Source organism: Heteronotia binoei, chromosome 5, assembly GCF_032191835.1.
Source record: "Heteronotia binoei isolate CCM8104 ecotype False Entrance Well chromosome 5, APGP_CSIRO_Hbin_v1, whole genome shotgun sequence".
NCBI lineage: Eukaryota > Metazoa > Chordata > Lepidosauria > Squamata > Gekkonidae > Heteronotia > Heteronotia binoei.
Genome location: NC_083227.1, coordinates 100,636,800 through 100,658,815, shown reverse-complemented (window position 1 = coordinate 100,658,815; position 22,016 = coordinate 100,636,800). Strand labels below are relative to the sequence as shown.

Genomic DNA, 22,016 nt, shown 5'->3' with positions numbered 1-22,016 from the left:
CCCATATCTCGACCCCCATGACCTGGCCACAGTAACCCATGCAATGGTCACTTCCAGGCTAGATTATTGTAACTCTCTCTACATGGGGCTGCCTTGACCCTCCTCCGGAAACTCCAGCTGGTTCAAAATGCTGCTGCACGAATGTTGACTTCATCGCCTGTATGGGCACGGATCCATCCTGTGCTGCGTGAACTCCACTACCTACCCATTGAGTACTGGATCTGGTTCAAGGTGTTGGTACTTACCTTTAAAGCCCTATATGGCCAGCATACCTTTGGGACCACCTCTCCCTGTATGAGCCCCGTAGGTTCTTACAATCAGCAAGCCAACAACTTTGGTAATATCCGGCCCCCAAGACATCTATCTGGCCTCAAAGAGGCCAGGGCCTTTTCAGCCCTGGCCCCTGCCTGGTGGAATGAGCTTCCCTGGGAGATCCGGGCCCTGTGGGATCTGCTCCAATTCTGCAAGGCCTGCAAAACAGAGCCTTAGCTGAAAGCCTGGTGAAAGAGCTCTGTTTTGCAGGCCCTGCGGAATTGGAGAAGATCTCGCAGGGCCCGGATCTCCCGGGGCAGGGGCCAGGGCTGAAAAGGCCCTGGCCCTCTTTGAGGCCAGATGGATGGCTTGGGGGCCGGATATTACCAAAAGTTGTTGGCTTGCTGATTGTAAGAACTTGTTACCAGCCTCCCCCCCTCATTCCATCCCAGCACTACAAGATCTAGTGGACCTGGACAATAGGTCACATCTGTGAGGCAGAATCTGCCATCTTAGTCTTTGTAATTTTATTTTATATATTTTAAATTGGTTTTTTACTGGTTTTACTGTTGACTGTTTTATGATGTAACCCGCCCTGAGCCTGTTCTAGGGGAAGGGCGGGCCAAAAATCAAATTAAATAAATACATAAATAAATAGTCATGGGGTAAAAAGGACAAGTCCACTTGTGGATCAAAAACAAGAAATAGGAAACAGAGAGTGAGTATAAATGGGCAATTTTCTCAGTGGAGGGTGGTAAGCAGTGGGGTGCTGCAGGGCTCAGTACTTGGTCCGATGCGTTTTAACTTGTTCATTAATGATTTGGAGTTGGGAGTAAGTAGTGAAGTGGCTAATTTGTGGATGACACTAAATTGTTCAGGGTGGTGAGAACCAGGGAGGATTGTGAGGCACTCCAAAGGGATCTGTCGAGGATGGGCGAGTGGGCATCAACATGGCAAATGAGGTTCAACAAGTGCAAACTAATGCACATTGGGCCAAAAATCCTAACTGTAAATATACACTGATGGGGTGACAACTGGTGGAGACTGACCAAGAGAGAGATCTTAGAGTCGCAGGAGATAACTCACTGAAAATACAATTTCAATTAAAAAGGCAATGCTATGCTGGGGATTATTAGGAAGGGAATTGAAAACAAATCAGCCAGTATCATAATGCCCCTGTATAAATCGATGGTGCAACCTCATTTGGAGTACCGTGTACAATTCTGGTCACCACTCCTCAAAAGTGAAAGAAAAAAGGTAGTAAGAAGACAAAAAGCAACCTAGAGATTTTGGAAACATCCTCTCTTCAGGCCTCTGTCAGGTTCAGACCTCCCTCCGCCTGAGCCAGTACCCTGTCACCAGGGGCTGGTCACTCAGGCCTGGCCCACTTCACAGGGGTGGTGGGGATGGGACTGTGGAGTGGGGAGACTGGGGTGTGCCTCAAGATCCTCAGAGGCAGGTCAGAAACAAGTGCAAAAAACAGATCATAGCCCTGCTCAACTGCTGAGGCTGGGTGTATGGGGGAGTACTGAAACACTAAATAGTTATTTACTTGCAAGGATGATGACTTGTCTTCTAAAAGTGCTATATATACAAAAAGTAACTCATTTGTATGGAAATGTAAGACACATCCCCTTTTATAGTATCCCTTGGGGGCAAAAAAGCATGCATATGATTAAATATATTCATTGCTGCTTTTGTGAGTTCCCCAGTAAATCAATTGCTTTAACTGCTAGGAACCAATTGCTTTTGTTTGTATTTTGAATTAAAAATAATATTGTTAATTAGGTTTGCCTGTGTTCATTATAAAGTTTATATCTCCAGTACCTGGCATTACGTTTCCTGGAATATATGGCTCTGACTGACAAAGTAAAATTTATGTCAGATCTGGCCCTTGTACCCAATGAGTCCGACACCTCCGAGAGTGTGTTGGTTTTATCAAGAGCTGGATAGTACTTCTGAAGTAACTACAAAAGAAATCCAAATGGAGAGAAGTACAATAGCACACACCTAACACTTTTAAATTGAATCTTTATTACTTTGGAATAAATGTTACATTAGATTAGAATTTCTTTTAAAATTAATTTGCCAAATATTTCAAGGACTATAATAGAACAAGGTAAATGAATTAACAGTCAAATATGAATTAAAATCGTTCAAAATATTTGAGTTTCCCATAGTAGCTGTGACAAGAGGCAGTGATTTTTGTTTACATTTCCCCTACTACACATTGCTTGTCAGCCATTTTGTACGATACAAAGAGAGAAATCAGGTCTGCCCAGCATTTGCTCAACAGGAAACTGTAACCAATCCCAAGTCCCTTATAAGTGCACCAGCACAATGGACACTTTTAAAACTACATGTTTACTGCAATCATCTTTCCATCTTAAAATGTAATGTGTGAAACAGCCCTGAGGAGACAATATATGCTATAGATCTCTTGATCTTTGATGGAGCTGATAGGCAAGGAAACCTTTTAAAACCCCACTCCTAATTTATTTGGAAGCAAATCCAGTTGATTTCAAAAGGAAGTCAAAAGAAACTTTAAAAACTTATTTCCATCACAGCTTAAATTAAATTAGAATCCACAGCTTCTTAGTTTTTCATTTTCAAGTATTAACATAAATTTATATTTACACTTGCATACGATGAGTTTTTTCCTTAATTGTACATCCATCCTGTTTACAAGAAACCACTGTTATTACAGTAGATTTAAATGTAGCCTATAAAAATATCTACTATACATAAAAAAATTAGCCACAAAATTTTACAGCACGTTGAAAAACATGAAGAGTAGAAAGTAAGGAAAACAAAATATTTATTTCTTGTTGAGTAAAGGTTACATAAACATTTTACACACATCAATGAACTGCCTTTTGACTTACAGGAAAGTATTTGTGTGTTTTATAAGAACCATATTTATCATACATGGTTCAAAGGTATTCGTACACATTTTCTTCTTGCAGAACTTTGACTTTCTCACAATCTCCCTAACACTAGCAAGCTTCTTTATGCTCTGTGGTCCACATACAGAGAAACTGGGACCAGCTTGTCAACATGACTCATCTGTAAAACTATTACAGACTGGCACAAACCCTCAAATCAATTGTGCCATTTTGCTACGTTTCAACAGCAATGCTTTTCCAATCTAATATCTTCCACAAAGTGGAAATTACCTGAATAAATACAGAACCACATAAATGTATACAATCTTACTGAATGGAATACAGATAAAGCACTTTTGACAGGTGTTTGGTATATAAGCCATTGATAGTTTAACATATTCTTTTATTTTTCTGAATTATCTCTCTCTTTATGGCTTATCTCCAGAGCACTGAATATATTGCTAGAAATAGCTCATTGAAAAAATTCACAACACAACCGCAGATTATATTACAGCACCTAGCTCCATATAAACTAAAATTTACCCTCTCCACCTTGCAAAGCTACCCTGGTACGCTGCACAGTACTTAACATTATTAACAACAACAGAAAGCTAGAAAGATTCAATAAACTACCACTACAAGGATCAAGATAGCAAAAATTCCAATTGCAGAAGACAAAAGCTTTCTTCATCTCAAGATCTGACAGACACATAATCTGTTTCTTGCTGAGTTTCTGTGATTTAAAGAATTATATATACAATAGAGAATATCCTCAAGTAACAAATAAAATAGACAAACATGCAGAAACTATTCTCTAGCAGAAATGTGTCCTGCACAAATTCCATTCCTGGATTGTGTAGGATAAACACATTTCACAAATTCACACACAAGATTTGTTTCTTTTAGTGCAGAAAGATGTCTGAAAATCCTCCTGGACAAATCCATTTCTCCCTCGTACTTAATTTCCCTTTGGTCTCCAAAAGTAAGTAATGCAGCAAGGCTCGAAGAAAATGTGAAGAACTGCAGAATATTAATCATATCTATACTCTTTTTTTTTGTGAGACACTGCAACATTTCCCATAGGAATGCACAAATCTTACTCACTTCTGACAAGAGCCATGCATGGATAAAACCGGTATACTAAAGAATCCCTTTCATCCTATACATCCAATGCACCCTAATTTTCAAACAACCTCCATGCCACGTTATGCTAATCCACAATTAAAGACAATCAGATAATCAATTTTGGATGAAGAAAAAAATGAACATAATACCATTAAGTCACATGGCCATCTTAACAGGCTTGTCATTTGTTGCATGTCCTGCTCTATTAATGTTCAATTATCAATCTCTGGGAAATCTATGCCAAATTCCCATTATGGTAGTGGGAATAAGTGGTACTTATTATGTGTTATATGTAATTATGAACCATATGCTCTCTGTCATATGCTTAACTGGAACCTGAGTCTGGGTGCTTGGGTGTGTCTGTACAGATGTTTACTAGTAAGAAAGTAAAACAAAAACAATGTTTTTGCGGCTTTTAAAAGAACATGCTGACTCTCTCTATCAAACACGATTTTAAAACAATAGTCCAATGAGAGGGGTTGGATCATTTATAAAAGAAAGGAGTGTAGTGGTAGAACCTGCCCAGGAACCTGCCCATGAGAAATTGCACAGTACCAAGTAGAGCTTTTAAAGTATGAAAATGAAAAACTGAAAACAAGGAAGTCTGGAGCTAGGTGGCCTCTCACAGTAAGAACAGCTTCCAAAAATATTCTAGAAGAATACCAACATTTAAAAGCTAAAACAGAACATTAAAAGTGACAACTGAATTTTATAACCTTCTTGACATCCACGAATAAAGAAAAACAGAGTAAAAACAACAAGTTAATTTAAAAGAAATTTCATTCCCTGTTCCATAAATACTTGGTACATTTCACTCTCTAATGCCAAGCCCATCTTCCTCCGGGAGAGGAACACACATTCAAAGAGAGGAGTGCATGAATTTTAATGTCACTGCTTGGTTTTCTTGTAGGCTGTTTGTTCTCATGTCCCTGAGTTGTTTCTTTAACACTGCTTCAGCAGTTTGGGACGGTGTTGTAGGTCAAGGAAGCTACAAATGATTAGGTACTGTCTTCAAGGCTTCCTCTCGAGAGCGGTTAATGCATACATTCTGAAAAGCAAAACAAACAAACATACATTTCAGCATGCTGAACCATGTCCTCTCCATCTTAAAAAACTGTACTCCAGCATCAACCTGACCATGGCACTTTCTGCAATTAGTATTCCTAGATCATGCTAGATCATGAAATACTTATGAAAAACTCCAATCCCTTGCACACTTTCCAGGGACATCAGTGGTGCTTAGCTTGCCAAGAAAACATGAGCAGGATTGGGCTGAATTAAAAGAGAAGCTTTGTTCTGTGCATTTGTTCCAATGCTGATCTATGTCTGTCTGCAACATATTCCTTCTTAATTGTACCCTGGATATCAGATAAATTATACTGTAAACCAGTTTATCAGAGATTACAACTATCTCTTGGCTTGGGGCCGATGCAACTGTACTGAGATAGCCCAAGGCCAAAGACCAATTTTTAAGGTTCATTTCGAACTACTAACATGACAAATAGTACATACAAAGCATTATGTTGGCTATCCAAACCACCAAGATAAATGGCAAGGGCTTCCAATTCTACCAGGTAAACATAATACAAGCAAGGGAGCTGCAAGAAACTAACAGAAGAAGGGTAATCCCAGTAGTAGCTACACTCAGCTGCTGCCCTGTTCACTTGCTCACACATCCCCCTCTTCCTCTGATCTGCCTGCCTGCTATTATTGTTGCTGCTGTGCCTGCCCACTGTTATGAGACAGCAACAGATCGCAAGCCTCCTCCTCTTCTCCACCCCACCCACCTACAGTGTCGCCTTGGTAGCAGGGGGAGGGAAGGCAGTGGCAACACCTGGGTGGCAGTAGCTCAGACTCCTACACTTCTGCTCCTCCCCTCCCCCCCCCCAAGACACCTACAAGACATTCAGAGAAAGCCCTGACCTGGATGGCCCAGGCAAGCCCAATCTTGTCAGATCTTGTCAACTAAGTACTTGAATGGAATACAAGAGGTGGAAGGCAGGAGCAGGCCATCTCTCTGAATATCCTCCATGCTCCCAGAAGGGGTCAGTCACTGACTCGCCATGACTTTCAGGTGCACACACGTGCATGCACATATTAAAAATACAAAAAAAGGCATTCAGAGAAGGAATCTCACTTGGCCAGCCCTTCCCCACCACTCAGCAGGATGTGAAGGAGGGTGGCGGCAGCTGCCACTCTCTCCCCAGCCTTCCCCTACCCATCTGTAGCCCCATCAACTGTTCTTCCTATATATTTCAGGTTCTGCTATTTCCTCCAGACGTGCCCACCAAACCCCATTCATCTAAAAAATAAAGTTTTCAGATTTTTCTGCCAACCTGGGGATTCATAAATCTGCAGGAATATCTTTTCTCACTACATAGTATCAATCCATAGATTTAAGTATCTGCAGATGGGGCCATGGGAAAATTACACATAATGATATGTACCATGGAAGGAGAAGGGGGGAGCGACAGGGATGCAAGGATACAGAGACCAAGAACACTCCTGGGACAAAATCTCAAGACTCACAAGATTGCATTTACATTTCCTGCACATTTCATCTCTCTCTCTTTTTTTTTTTACTCCAAGTTTTCTTTGTCAAGCACAAAACTATGAGAACCTGCTGCTTGTCATAACAAAAGTCATGATCATGATCCCATTTGGGACATCTATCTAACTAGTCATACCATATACAGAGTTTCAGAATACGATGCAGCATTTTTGCAGAAAACAGGCTAAACCACAGGTACATGCAAAACATTTCAGTTCTTAGACATGTACTTTTTCAGATTTCTCTTCCTGCCAAAAGTAAACTATATTCTGCTGAGTTTTGTGGACTTACTGCTTTGATAAAATATGCAAAAAAATGACACTTAATCTCTGTTTATCTGCATTTAGAGTTTTCTACCTGTCAGCATAAGCTATTAATCAGCTTGGGTTTTTTATTTTTTTAGCAAAAAAATTACATTTCAATAGTTTAACAGCCCCCCCCCCCCCCATCAAGTCTCATCGGACTTATAGCAACCCCCTAGCGTTTTCAAGGCAAGGGGCCTTCAGAGGTAGTTTGCCACTGCCTGCCTCTGCATAGTGACCCTGGACTTCCTTGGTGGTCTCCCATCCAAACAGTGGACCAGGACCAGCCAGTATTTACCAGTATTAAAATCAAGCATTAACTACAGTGGCCTACAGGCCAGTACAATGTCAGAACTTGCCTTCACCAGACCAGAGGGCCTTGACTTGCAAAAGCAAAGGAGGACAAGATGGATGGTAGAAGGTTAGATTTCTACCACTACCCCAAGCCAACAGTTGCAGCTATCATTTCCCTTTATACATCATTCTAGCATCTGGATTGAGGGAGAAGGAAGCAAGCAAAATTCCCTACAGAGGGCAAGACTTGACCCAGGAATCATCAGAGGCTGTTCACTACGCTAAAAGAAAACACACAGGATGCCATTTGCTATGTATCCTAGGCCCAATCAATGCTGTAAGATGAGGTTAAAGGCCCCACAGGCTAAAAGAACCACATGGTTCAAATGGCAGCAACACCACTCAAGTAATTTCCCTCTTGCATTCAAACAAGTTATCTGAAATTTATGCCTCTGACATACTTCATGTAACAAATGCACACGCTTAACTAAAACAATTCTTGGATCTTCTGAAACTGTTCCATATGCAACATGGGATAATCAGCTTTGGGTTCACAATTTGAACATTTTCACCTTTAAGTCAAATCCTTCAAAAATGCATCCCAAACTAATCTACCTAGATCATCAAATACCATCAACTAACCAAACCTAGTTATATTTCAAAAGACTTAACCACCAATCCCCTATATCAGCAATTACTAGAAGCACTTTATATGATATGTACAAAAACTTTTCTGTTTATACAAGGTCCTAGCAAGCCTTCAAATTTATGAACTGTTTTTCATGTGTGTGGCTTAACAGCTAAAACGAAAATAAACCTCTATATGTACGATGCTGTTTGGAATGCTCTTAAAAATACTCTATGTAAGTAGAAAGTTAGCACGCCAGGAAGCAGGGCTGAAGTAGAACCCTCTCCCTTTGAGATGCAAATCTGGTATCTACAAGCAATTTTTTTAGATGGGGGAACATTCAAAAACAGCATATTCTACATGACATCTGAAGTGCTACAGCATATTCTATCACATGCAGTTTCTACCACTTAATTCTGCTACCCATGTGGACCAGTCAAACATAAGCCTGTCTAAGCTATAGTCATTAGCGTCCCATGCAGAAAGCCATGATAGCTAAACGACTGAGTTGACAGAGTGAACTGTGCCATTATTATCCTTGAAGAGATGTGAATACTTCCCCCCACCCCCGATGTCTTAGGATGCTTCATAATGACCCAATCTGAAAATTCCTGCAGTTCAGTCTACATTAATTTCACCACTATTTTTCAGACTCTTTATGGCTGTCATCTACTTCACTGACCTCCAAAGGCATTAAATGGGTTTCTGAAGGAAGATACGTGGAGATGTCCATAGACTCCAAATATAACATGACATTCACATATGCTTGTCCTGCATCACTAGCTGCTGCCACTGCCCCTGTTCATTTCCCTTTTCTCAAAGCACACGCACAAAAGGACAGACATGGCAGTGATTTTACAGGGATATCCAGTGACCCACCCACATCCTTGCCCTGACTGTAGCACTACAGCATGGAAAAGGCCCTTTACAAAGTTAAAATGGAGTGGTGGTGCATGGCAGTAAGGCACCCCACATCATACTGAAAAAGCACAACTTAGTTCTGCTCTTCTGTTTCCTGTAAAAACCAACCTATGAAGGGGTAAGAAATATTCTGTGGGCGGGATTAATGGGGATGTGTAGGTAGGCATCAGTCAGGACTACTGAAGTCAAGAGGATGGAGAGCCTCTGTTATCGACTTCAGAGATTCTGTGAGCAAGCCCTGAAGCTTGAAAAACTTTTTAAGAAACTTGAGATCCAAGGTGGCCCTCCAATCGGCATTCCTCTTGGAAAATGTGAATAAAATGGAATATACTCCCCAATCCTACTCTGGAAGGGGAATGGGCTGCATAACCCAAATGTGAAAAAATGTTGTATGGCTTGTTCCGTGATTATTCTCTGGGGGTAGACCTTGGGCACCAGAGGCTGAATGAGTTGTTCTGATGGGAGTTTAATACTAGGCAATGAAAAGACCACTGGGTAAAATTATATTTCCAAATTTGATTAAATGCATATTCAACTCAGTTCTCAAATTCTTATATCAGTTAGTAAAGCATTTAAACAATACATAGACAAAGTTCATTAATGAATTTCAGACACAAAAACAAATTTCCCACCTGTACAATCCTCAGCCAGTATATACTCTTCTCTCATAATTTCCTTTTAACCCCCCGCTACATTAAAGTCCATTGGAAAAGTGTGGAAGCATTGTGGATTCATATGAATGGACTTTAATTTATTTGATATAAGGATTTGAGAACTGAACTGAACATACGTTTAATCAAATTTGGAAATATTATTTTACTCAGTAGTCTTTTCATTGCCTTCCATTTCCTGTAGCAATTACAGACAGAGCATACAGATGCATGCTCCACCTGCAGCCACTCTGAAGTTTTCCATTTGGTTCAGAGAAAATGAGGATTATTTTTTTCTTTCAAAGCAAAGTGGGGGGAGGGGAACAGGAGAAAGATGTTCAGGCACAATATCATCTGAGCGCTCTTCCTTTATGTGGGGGCTTTCACTGTCTATGTAGTGAAAAATTCCAGCATGGAAACACCATTATACGGCTTCCGTGTTCATAATGCATACTGCAATACTCAGGGCCAGCCCTTGGACTAGGTAAACCAGGCAGCTGCCTGGGGCACAGCCCTGGCAAGGGCACCAGTGTGAGCCCCAGGAGGGCACTGAATGGCCCTCTCACCCATCCTCACCTCCATAGCGAGGGAAATACCGGTGAAAGCAGCCGCAAGGGAGCCACATGCCTGCATTGCAGAGCCCACTGCAAGGCTGCCTGTCACTCTGATGGCTGCATCAGATGCAGAGGCGGAACTAGGGCAGCCTCATACCATATTCCGCAGTGAAGGTATGCGGTTGCTCCCTGCCACTTTCGGAGGGAGCAAGGTGCTCTGCCTAGGGCACTGTTCTGCCTCAAGCCACTGCTGGTAATACTAACAATGTTTCTTACCAGCTAGTAGCCATGTTGGTCTGAAGCCGTAGAACAAAGTTTGATTTCAGTGGCAGCTTTAAGACCAACAAAGTTTTATTCAAGGTATGAGCTTTTGTATGCATGCACACTTTCTCAGATACCATGAAATGGAATTTACCAGTCAACAGGGCTTTTTTGGTAGAAAAAGCTCAGCAGGAACTCATTTGCATATTAGGACACACCCCCTGATGCCAAGCCAGCCAGAACTGCGTTCCTGTGCATTCCTGCTCAGAAAAAGCCCTGCCAGTCCATATGTATAAGGCAGAGGTTGAACAGCAACTTAGCATGCAACATAATTTAGATGTTTTAACAGATGCGTTTGACTTGAATTCTGGGGGGAAACAGTGAAGCAAATAAATATGTCAAAATGGAGACAGATGTGTAAATGTATTCTTCTTAACCGTGGAGTGCAAACACTGATTAACTGAGACCTTGTTATTACACTCCATCTGTCTCTTCTCAAACATGGAGGCAACCAATAGCATCTTTTTCTTTGAGGTGTGGTAATCTGTAGTGCAATGTTACGTCTCCTCTGTTATTCACTGGAAGGCTGTAAGACTGTATTTTCCTTAGAAACTCTGTAGTGTCACAAACATAACTAGGAGCACTCTGTCTTAGAACGGAGTCCCTATATCAAGATACCCCCATGGTGATAGTGTCTACGCCTAAGACAACGGGGCATCCGGGCTTGCCGGGTTTTTGCATTTTGGGTAGAAGATAAAAACTACTGTTTTGTTCTCACCCCTAACCGCTTCATAAAATTATGTTAAAAATCATAATCTGAGTCATATACTGTGGCCTCAAAAACTGCTAAATGACAAGTTATTTACAACACTTGGAAAACCTCCCCCACCCCCCCGGCTTAACAGGACTTATATATACAGATTGCTAAATTCCATTTTATTGTCTCTGAGGAAGTGTGCTTCCACATTAAAACTCATACCTTGAATAAAACGTTGTTGGCCTTAAAGGTGTCACTGGACTCAAACTTTGTTCTAATCATTCTTACGTTTACAGTTTTGTATTCCTGATGGAAAACACTCTTCTATCTAAAATATTTTTTTCAGTGATATCCAGAACTTTCAAGTACAGAGAAGGAGACCACACTCATTTTTAGAAGACAGTTTCAGGAGGGTAACCATGTTGGTTTGCAGTAGAATAGCTACACGGGAGTCCAGTAGCACCTTAGAAACCAACAAGATTTTCAAAGTCAGAGATCCTCAAAAATTTTTGAAAGTCAGAGATCCTCAAAAACTTACACCCTGACTATCTTGTTGGTTTCTATGGTGCTACTGGACACGAATCTAGCTGTTCAATGTTAGACAAATCAGTTTGTACCCCATATTTCACCCCCCCAAAAGTGTTCTTTTTAATATGTTATCAGGTTTTTACTATCTTAAAATTTAAATTGTTTCCTGTCGATGGACTCTAGTTTGTACCAGGGACAAAATATATTTGATAAGCTACTATGTATAATCCTATTGCCCTCAGGTTAAGAGGAAAGAATTTAGAGCAGCAAAGGAGCAGGAAAGGAGGTAGTTTCCCCACCTGCCATTTCCTCACTGCACATCGCTTCCAGCAACTTTTTCTCCTGGAAGAATTCAAAATAATGTTTGTTCTTGTACTAGTAATATCTAGTTAATATTTGTAAGGAAAACACTGCTTCTATTTGCCAAAGCAAAAATGGCTTCTAAGCTATCATGAGCTATGCTCCTAAAAAATCAGAAAATCACACACACAAAAATAGATTGAGCATACAATTCTCCATAAAATGTTGATTCTGAAAGGGTTAGCTAGCTAGCTATCATGTCTATATCACTAATGCTAGGCATGAGCAAGAAGACCTGCAGAAGGTTAATCTTCTCCTAAATAAAACAATCCAATCACTCCAGAGAAAAGAAAAACACTTTTTTGAAGAAAATCATAAAAGACTGCAGTTATCCGCCCTGAGTTGTAATAACTTGTCATTTGTTAGCCGCCCTGAGCCTGCTCCGGCAGGGAGGGCGGGATATAAATAGAATTTTATTATTATTATTATTATTATTATTATGCATCTTCTAATACAATTCAGTGTTCACAGTACTTAAAGCAAGTCTTTGTAAACAAAACACATCAGTTTTAACATTTAACGTTTACCCAGGGCAATCACAAAGTCTTAAATCAGATCATTCGGTCAATTAGTTCTATTTTGCAGACAGAACTGATTTGTCTCACAGGGTTTAATTATTTCCTAAAGCCCATGTGCAACACAAAGGCAGATATTATTTCTGGCTGATTCCAAAGTGATTGGAATGATTGAAAGGAAATGAATTTAATACAGTATGATGAAAACAGCACCACAGGTTTCATAGCTGATCAGGACACTGGATTCACTGGTGAGCAGGGACAGTTACAAGGGCTTCCTCGGGAGGTCTTGAAATGTCTACATTCTGTGTAATAATAAAAATACAGAGGAGAATATCATGTAGCATTACCAACCAAGTTTCCTGAAGAAGTACAGTTACACTTGCTAAATTAATTAATACTAGCCACTCATGTGTAGCACACTAATTACTTTTAATAGGCTAGCAAATACAGAGAGCTAGATCCCATTCCTAGTAGAGTTAAAATCATAATTCTGTGGACCATGAGTTCAGAGAGCCAACACACATATACACACACAGAAACTGCTATGGTTTAAAAATACAAAATTAATTATATACAGATAACTGTATTCACCTATACTTTCCAGACACCATCAAACTGAGCATGTGTGTTAAGGCTGCAAGCTCAGGTCAATTTTCTCTTCTTATTATCAGCCACTGCATATCAGCATCTATGTTTTAAAATATTTCATATTTTTTCATATTTTTATATTGAAGCTACAACCAGTCTTGGAAGACAAAGAACTTATTTAGAATGGATTTGTACATTCTGTACTATACAAACCACTAGACTAAGTTAGAAGAATTAAGTTTTGTGCTTTCTAAATGTTGCATAGTATAAACAAAGTTGGGCATATTAAGAGGCTCTGCAGAACTTTAAGTACTGCAAAATCCTGCTTTCTTCCCTTTCAGACCTCTAATCTTTCACCACTCATGTGCCATATCCATGTTACTATAGCTAAAACTGGCATAAATAAATCTTGAATTCTATATGTAATATTAAAATTCTGTACTTGTAAAGCAATCACACTGAATTCTGAGATACACAAGTTTTGCCATATTATTCCAAGGCAACACAGGACCAGGAATCAAAACAAACAAAAACCCTTTTAGCTTATTTCAGACTGCATTCATAGACAGAATTAAGCTCCTTAAATACTACTGATTAGGGTAAACTATTTTATTAACTTTTAAAGAATCCACACAGAAAACAGTGGCCTAATAGAACCAGAGAATGAGAGAGAGAGAGAGAGAGAGACTGTGTGACAAAATGAACATTCTAGAGGAATTTTGTTTGCTTTGTAAAAACTGCATTATATAATTACGTTTAACATAGTTCTTCAAAAGGAAAGGAGAACAAAGCAGCTGATCATGAATAAAATGTCATGTAAGAATTAAAATGGTTAATGAAGGAATGTTTTTCTGTGAGTTGTGTCTAAAGCAGAAAACTAAAACTGAAGGGGGGAAAGTTATTATTCAGAGTTAAGTATGTGCTAGGCCCAACAGACTTTTTTAAACACTGTGAGATAACTAGGCTGTAGCTGTCATTTCCTACCATTTCAGCTGTCCTAAATTTAAAAAGCAGTGTGTTTCATGTTTTGCTGTGAAAGATGCAATAGATGGCTCAGCAGATGCAAACTGCTCCTAGGAAACCAGCTAGTGACTTAGATCTCTAACGCATGTCTAGCTCTTTAAAACAAATTAAGAAATCCATTGCACAAGCTCTGTAAAGGGCTAAGACAACTTTCAGTATAGACTACTTTGCTCCCAGGCATCTTTGTTCTGTAAGAGACCCAATGTTTATTTTTGCAACCAACTGTAAAAAACTGATTAAGACAGGGAGGTCCGTCACAAAGTTTTCTGGGCATCCATGGGCTAGCCACTATCTTTTTTTAGCCTAATCTACCTCACAGCACTGTTGCAAAAAGGAAGGAGACTATAGCTGCCGCCATGAGCACTTTGAAATAATGTTTAGGTAAAAGTGTGCATTAAATAAAACACTACCAAACTTAAAAAGGTAAAGGTAGCCTCCTGTGCAAGCACCAGTCGTTTCCAACTCTGGAGTGACATCGCATCATGACGTTTTCACGGCAGACTTTTTATGAGGTGGTTTGCCATTGCCTTCACCAGTCATCTACACTTTACCCCCAGCAAGCTGGGTACTCATTTTACTGACCTCGGAAGGATAGAAGGCTGAGTCAGCTACCTGAACCTTGAGCCAGCTACCTGAACCCAGCTTCCGCTGGGATTGAACTCAGGTCATGAGCAGAGCTTGGACTGCAGTACCGCAGCTTACCACTGCACCACAGGGCTCATTGACTACCAAACTTAGGCTAAGATAAATACTCAATCAGTTCATGAATTGATCTGGAAGTTAGTAATTAATTCTGAGGCTGAACCCTGTAGACATATAAATTGCTTGTTTGTTTTTCTATTGATAATTTATTGTTTTAATTGCAAGCTACCTTGCAGGACTCTGAAGAGGCAGTATAAAAATGTCCTAAATAAAAAATAAATACGAACAAGCTCAGCTCAAAAATTATGGACCATCAGGAATGTCATGCTCCAAAGAAGACTTCAGAAATTTCCTATGAGTACAATTTATTTCATAGAATCATAGAGTTGGAAGGGATCTCCAGGGTAATCTAATCCAACCACCTGCACAATGCAGGAAACTCACAAACACCTCCCCCTAAATCCACAGGATCTTCATTGCTATCAGGTGGCCATCTAGCCTCTGTTTAAAAACCTCCAAGGAAGGAGAGCCCACCATCTCCCAAGGAGGTGTTCCACTGAGGAATCGCTGTAACTGTCAGGATGTTCTTCCTAATGTTGAGCCGGAAACTCTTTTGATTTAATTTAACCCAGTGGTTTTGGTCCTACCTTCTGGAGCCACAGAAAACAATTCCACATCATCCTCTATATGACAGCCCTTCAAGTACTTGAAGATGGTGATCACATCACCTCTCAGCCGCTTCCTCTCCAGGCTAAACATTTATGAGCTTCTGTATTCTAAGCATTTGTGAACTATACATTGCAGTATATTTATGTACTGCTGTCTGACACAAATGTGTTTTCATCATATGTGTTGGTGAATTCCATTTTTGGTTTACATTCTGAGATTAGAAAACTTTTAATTTTGCCTTTTTATACTGCTTTTTTTATGTACTAGAATTGAATTTTATACTGAACTAGAATTTTATACTGAATATACTAGAAATCCCACATCATAATTTTGCTTTTTTTATACTGAATGTACTAGAATTGAGAAACCCCACATCAAAACACTGAATATGGGAAGATGGGGGGTGGAAACACATATCTTTAGACAGAAAACTCAGTCGTGAACAGTTCAGCACAGATCTGTATGTCTTTTCTGACTAATCAGAATACAGGGAGGGGCATCAGAACCACATGAAGGGGCACCACCACCACCATGAAGTGCCGTCTTCCCTCCTCCCTTTGTTTTACCAAAACGGCAATTGCCCAATTCTCTCTACCCTTTTTCTTTTTTTAAAAAAACGATACAATTCAAATAGCTGCTGTTTTTAAAGCTATAGTTTTTAAGAGTTAGAATTTTTGAAAAAATCTACCTATGCTGGTAGAAAGTTTTGTAATCTGGGGATTCTTACTTGTAAGGCTGTCTTACACACCTACTGTAACAACTGCCATACTGTATCAGCTTTTAGAGCTTCCATCGAATAGCTCATTCATTAGCTGTTTAGCAGGAACTAGTATCATACATAACAGTGCTAAACAATGAACACAAGAGATACATTGGATACCGGTTGTCAACTGTTAAAATCTTAATCTGAGTCACATATTGTGTTCTCAAAAAAGAATCTCGATTATTTACTAAACACATTCAAATGGCATTCATTATGTTAAGGCTTGACCTGCAAATTTGTCAAAATGATGATAACTCCAAGCACTCAAATACCAAAGACACAAATATGACAATAAGATTCCTTCCTTTGTTCCACAGAGTACTGTCATCAGAACCACTAATATGAACAGCATCCTTCCTTTATAAGCAACTCCTTCTACCTCCCACAATTTCCAATTTATTCAAACACTGTGTTATTTTCCCCTCAGCCATACAAAACAATACTACTGTACCAGACCACTTTTTTCATGACATTTTTTAATCTTGTAGAATACTTTTCTCTGTTTCAGTAGTCAAGAACATATTAATTTATGTAAACCCTGTTCAGAGATGTCTTTTAAAAAACTGTAAAAAGTTTTTTAGATCAAAAAATGAACATAAAGCATGTATCAAGGTTTTCATCTTGTACAAATAATCTTTCAATTTGACCATTATTACTTAGGCTGAGAAGGGAGCACTCCCTGGAGAAGATCCTGATGCTAGGAAAGATAGAAGGCAAAAAAAGAAGGGGACAGCAAAAGATGAGATGGCTGGACAATGCTACTGATGTAACAAACACGAATTTGAGCAGACTTCGGAGGATGGTGGAAGACAGGAGGGCCTGGCGTGACTTTGTCCATGGGGTCGCAGAGTCGGACTCGACTGTGCGACTGAACAACAACAACACTTAGGCTGAAATTTAGCACATACTGAAATTAATGGAGGTATACATTACTGGGTACAAGGTTACCCAATCAGAGTAACCTTCTAACTTCCTACTGGCAATACTGATTATACTACTACTCCATTCAGTCATGGAAAGGCAACAAAACCAAAGTGATCTTGTATATGAACAACTGACATCACTGGCAGAGTCAGAAGCATGTGGTTCAATTTCTTAACATGTCACTATTTGCTAGACAAAAATATCTTTTTAAAAAAAATTGTAAAAAGCTGCTATGAAATATGGTCTTTTGGGGACACTCTAATCCCATTCCACAGGTATATGTACACTGCTAAAACAATGTTCTGCCTCTTTAGCTAATACATGACAGCAATGTTCCCTCTAAGCTGAATTAGTGTGAGCTAGTTCACAGATTTTTGGCCTCCAACTCACACATTTTTGTCTTAGCTCAGGAAAAATGACCCCAGAGCACAATAATTTATGCAGTAGCTCACAACTTTAATGCCAGTAGCTCACAAAGTTGAATTTTTGCTCACAGGACTCTGCAGCTTAGAGGGAACACTGCGTGACAGTATACATACAATATATGAATATGTTATCTTGGTAATATGATTGCCAGTGGGAAGACATACCACATGGGCATCTTCCCAAGGAGTCAGCCACATTTTAAGTGTGGTTCTTTGTATTTTAAAAGCTGATTTTAATGTTTTTTATTGTTCACTACTCTGAGGACCCTAAGCTGAGTAGAAATGCAACATAAAAACGTTTTAAAGAAACAAACTTAAAAGTGGTGATTAATGCATTTCAGATATATCTTTCCAACTACATGGTAATTCATTTGTCTATGGTCCACATGCTATGTTACTTTAGCAGCATGGAGGTTACAGTAGGGTGTCTTTCCCATTTTATTTCAGGATCGGTAGAAGAGACAAGTAATGTGGGGCAATGAGATTTCTTCCCATATAACTATGAGAGACATGCGAAGGGCTCATACTGAAGTAGCTTCCATGCCACTGTAGTGGCACTGGAAGGGATCCGATAGCTGAATTCATTATATGGTCCTTTCTAATAGACACAGGATAAGTCACTAGCAGCCCCCAAGATACTTAATGTACAGTTCTAGTCACCAAAATTAAGAGCTTGATATGTATTTCAGAAAACAAAGAAAAAATGGATCTCCCCAAACCACCTGAATCCATTTTGACATGTAGCTAACTCTTCTGAGAAGCAGCAATGTCTCAAGTGAGCAAAACTAGATAAGATGATCTGGAAATATGGGTAAGAGAAAGTGATGAAAAAAGGCAAAAAGATTAGAAACTAACACAGCCAAAATGAGCAGTGAGAAGTTTACAGGGGAAGGTGAAAAGGTACATTATGCACAACCCAGGTTAAATTCTTAACATTTATACAGCAAATATGAAACTATTTTATTCTTTACATTAAAAAAATAAAATAATTTAAGAGCCCTGTATTTTGTTTTTGTTTGCATCCTGCTTTAAGGAACAAACAAGATGTTATACATATACACACATACTGCAACACACACACACTCAAACACATCAAAAAAGGCTTTGGAAGAAAGTGATGGGAAATTGAGAAACAGAGGTGGTGGAGGAAGGGGTACTTAGCCTTTTCCTCAGCCATCTGTTTTCAGCTTCTAATTTTCTCCACCCATGGTTTCCCCCTGCAGAGCTCAAAATGAATGTTTGTGAGGACAAGGGAGACCTACCTGTGGTTTGTCTCTGTGAGTATTTACAGCTTCAACGTTCAGAAATATAGATTCCAACTTGCAACCTATAGATAGAAATCAACATTTTAGGTACTTCATATCCACAGACACTCACTATAAAAGGCCAACTTTCATTTCCATCTCCATTAAGACGAGAAGCACAGGAAAAGTGTTGATTAATGCATTTCAGATAAATCAGCTTCTTTCCAACTACATGGTAATTCATTTGTCTATGGCCACATGCTATGTTACACTTTAGCAGCATGGAAGTTACAATAGGGCATTTTTCCCATTCTATTTCAGGATCAGTGGAAGAAACATGGGACAATGAGATTTCTTCCCATTTAACTCTGAGAGGCATGTGAAGGGTTCATACTAAAGTAGCTTCCATGCTACTGTAGTAACACTGGAAGGGGTCCGAATAGCTGAATTCACTATATGGTCCTTTCTAATAGACACAGGATAAGTCACTAGCAGCCCCCAAGATATTCATGAACAGTTCTAGTCACCGTATCTCAAGCTGGAAACAGTACAAAGGAGGGCAACCAAGAAGATTTGACTTTGTTGAAGTGACTCAGCTGGGTTAGAGGAAGGTACTTGAAGCTGGGACAGAACTGCTGGTGATGTTAGTGTTAATTTTGCTTTTCCAAAACTGCTGGGGAGCATTAACTAAGGTTACTGTGTGAGATAACTGTGTGAGTGCTTGGAGCCTTCTTCATACTCCTATTTTTAAAGTTTACACAGTTGTAAATCTGAAAATAAAAAGTCAGCATATACTAAAGGTCAGAAAGTTAACAATCCGGAGGCAATGCTAACCATAGCAAAACATCTAAACACATTACGTAAATCTAAAAGTATCCTTTAAAAAACAACTCAAAAATAACTTGCTTTGCAGTTCATGATTGATATTAGACTTTAAGCATCACTTCAGAGTTCTCTTTGTAAAAGAATGAACCTATATAGGATGATCATGTTATTTTAAGAGGAAAAAATCTGGGGGTTTAGGCCTTCAAAACACATGCCCTTACAGAACAACAACAGGATGAATACTATAATCTTTTTATTTTAGCCAGAATTTTTTACCCTATGGGGCATCAAAAAGAAGGACATCTTCCAAGCGTATTTCATTTCTGAAGTTTTAGTTTAGTCCACAGTTGTGATGAAATAAATTGAAAAAGATGCTAAATTAGACTAAAATATGCCATGTGGTAATGTTTGAAGTTGTGACATGGCTGATATGCTACAGGAGAGCATAAACAAATACAACATTGTGACAAAGAAAACCAAATATGAAGTATGGCACAGACATAACCAATTCCACTTTAATTTTTAGACAAGCAACACTGTCACATGGTTTACAGATAACATTTTTGTCAATGAATCAGAAACAAATAACAAGGGGTGCAAATAACAGTAACTGGCAGTTTGGCTACCTCATATTAGAAGTCAATGAAAGAGATCTGAGTACTTTTACAGGGTAAATTTTGAATAGCTTACCATAAGCCACTGGGGTTAGCTTTAAGACAGTATGCAGTGGGCACTTGAGATAAGGCAGTTGTTCTAAAAGGGGAAAAGGTAAAAGTAAAATTGTGTGTTAACTACACAAATGAGCCTCTTCTGCCAAGTGACAATTAAAAAGTCTGCTGCCCCAAAAGAATGAAAAGCTGTGTGTATTCAAACTGTAGTACAACAACATGCTTCTTAGGCAGATAGGACTATGGGTCAGGAATGGGTCTAAACAGCATCACTTGCTTTGCAAATTTAAAATTTATTATTTATTTATTTGTCATTATTTATGGTCCACCTTTCACCTTTAAACTCAAGGTGGATTACACAGTGTAGGTCAATACAATCAACAGGACGGGACATCCAATTATCAATGCAATAAGATGTCACTGAAAACAAGCAGGAATCCGGAAAAAAAACCCAGCTGAAACAAGCATAAGCATTTAACTATGACATGTTAAATGATACAGAAAGCACAGCAGGAGTATATTTACAGTAACAGAGAGCACTCATTAGTACAGTCCGCAGACCCTAACCTGTTACCAAAGCATCTTTCTAAACCATTTTGTTATTGTACAGCTCTATTACCTGTGTAAAAAAACCCTCCTGAATAATTTAGTTTTGCATAGTTTGCACAAAGGCAGGAAAGGCAGCCTTCCTAACTTCATCAGACGGGTCATTCCACAAAGTGGGGGCCACCGCAGAAAATGTACATGTACAGGCATTTGTTGATTTTAGTCATTTGTAGGACGACACCTGGAGAAGGCCCTACAAAGCTGTCATGGCACAGCATAGGAAGGGAGGCCAGGAAGAGCTTTGTATATGATAGCTAATACCTTGAATTAAGCTCAGTAACTATGGGCAGCCAATGGAATGACTGCAGAATGAAAATAATATGCATATTCCACCTAGCTCCTGATAAAAACTGAGGAGATACCTACACAGAGTGCATTGCAGTAGTGTAGTCTTGATGTTACCGTAGAACGGATCCAAGTTGCTAAATTGGCCATGTCAAAGTAGGAGGCCATGTTATGGGCAAGAGACAGCTGGAAAAAAGCCTTTTTTGCAGCTGCATTAACTTGCTTGTCCAGCAGCAATGATGGATCCAGTAGCAATGCTGTATCAGCAGGGGATATGGCTAGAGAGATATAGAGATTGGCATCATGTGTACACTGATTCTAACATCTGATTCTAAAGCTAACATCTGATTTTAAAGCTAACATCTGATTCTAAAGCTCCTACAGGCTTTACATAGAGGTTGAATAACAAGGGGAACCCCAATTTGTAATTTCCAACTGTTGAGTCCCTAGGAAGAATTTATCATCTACACAGAATCTACTGATAGGCAAAGGTAAAAAATTTCCATTACAGTCTGTATGAGGGTTCCTACCTGCAGGCTTGTCCAGAAAGTAAGCGAGCAGACAGCGCATAACAGCTTGGTGACAGATTACAAGCACATTTTCCTGCCTTTCCAATTCCATAATTACTGGTTCCAATCTTTGAACAAGATCTTCATAGGACTGGAAAAATATAGGAGTTACTTGATGAATCAATCATTAAAAGCTATTCAACTGTAATCACTTCAAGGTAAGACAGGGCTTAAGGGATAATATTTTAAAGAAAAATCT

At 39.3% G+C, this 22,016-nt stretch overlaps 1 protein-coding gene across 5 annotated transcripts in view; it reads right to left on the bottom strand.

The window, feature by feature from the left end:
* Window positions 1–4,840: 4,840 nt before the first annotated feature.
* Window positions 4,841–22,016, bottom strand: part of PFKFB4 (6-phosphofructo-2-kinase/fructose-2,6-biphosphatase 4) — a 107,004-nt gene continuing 89,828 nt past the window's right edge. For 2 of the 5 annotated variants that reach the window (XM_060239901.1, XM_060239897.1), the window contains exons 11-15: window positions 21,779–21,908; window positions 20,380–20,442; window positions 18,883–18,947; window positions 12,797–12,888; window positions 4,841–5,310 (exon numbers count right to left, since the gene is read on the bottom strand). In XM_060239901.1, coding sequence (XP_060095884.1) covers window positions 12,829–12,888; window positions 18,883–18,947; window positions 20,380–20,442; window positions 21,779–21,908 — 318 coding nt within the window. In that variant the 3' untranslated portion in view covers window positions 4,841–5,310; window positions 12,797–12,828. Of the gene's footprint in view, window positions 5,311–12,007; window positions 12,051–12,795; window positions 12,889–18,882; window positions 18,948–20,379; window positions 20,443–21,778; window positions 21,909–22,016 lie in introns of those variants that run through there. The other 3 variants (XR_009555446.1, XM_060239899.1, XM_060239900.1) reach the window with 3 other exon arrangements.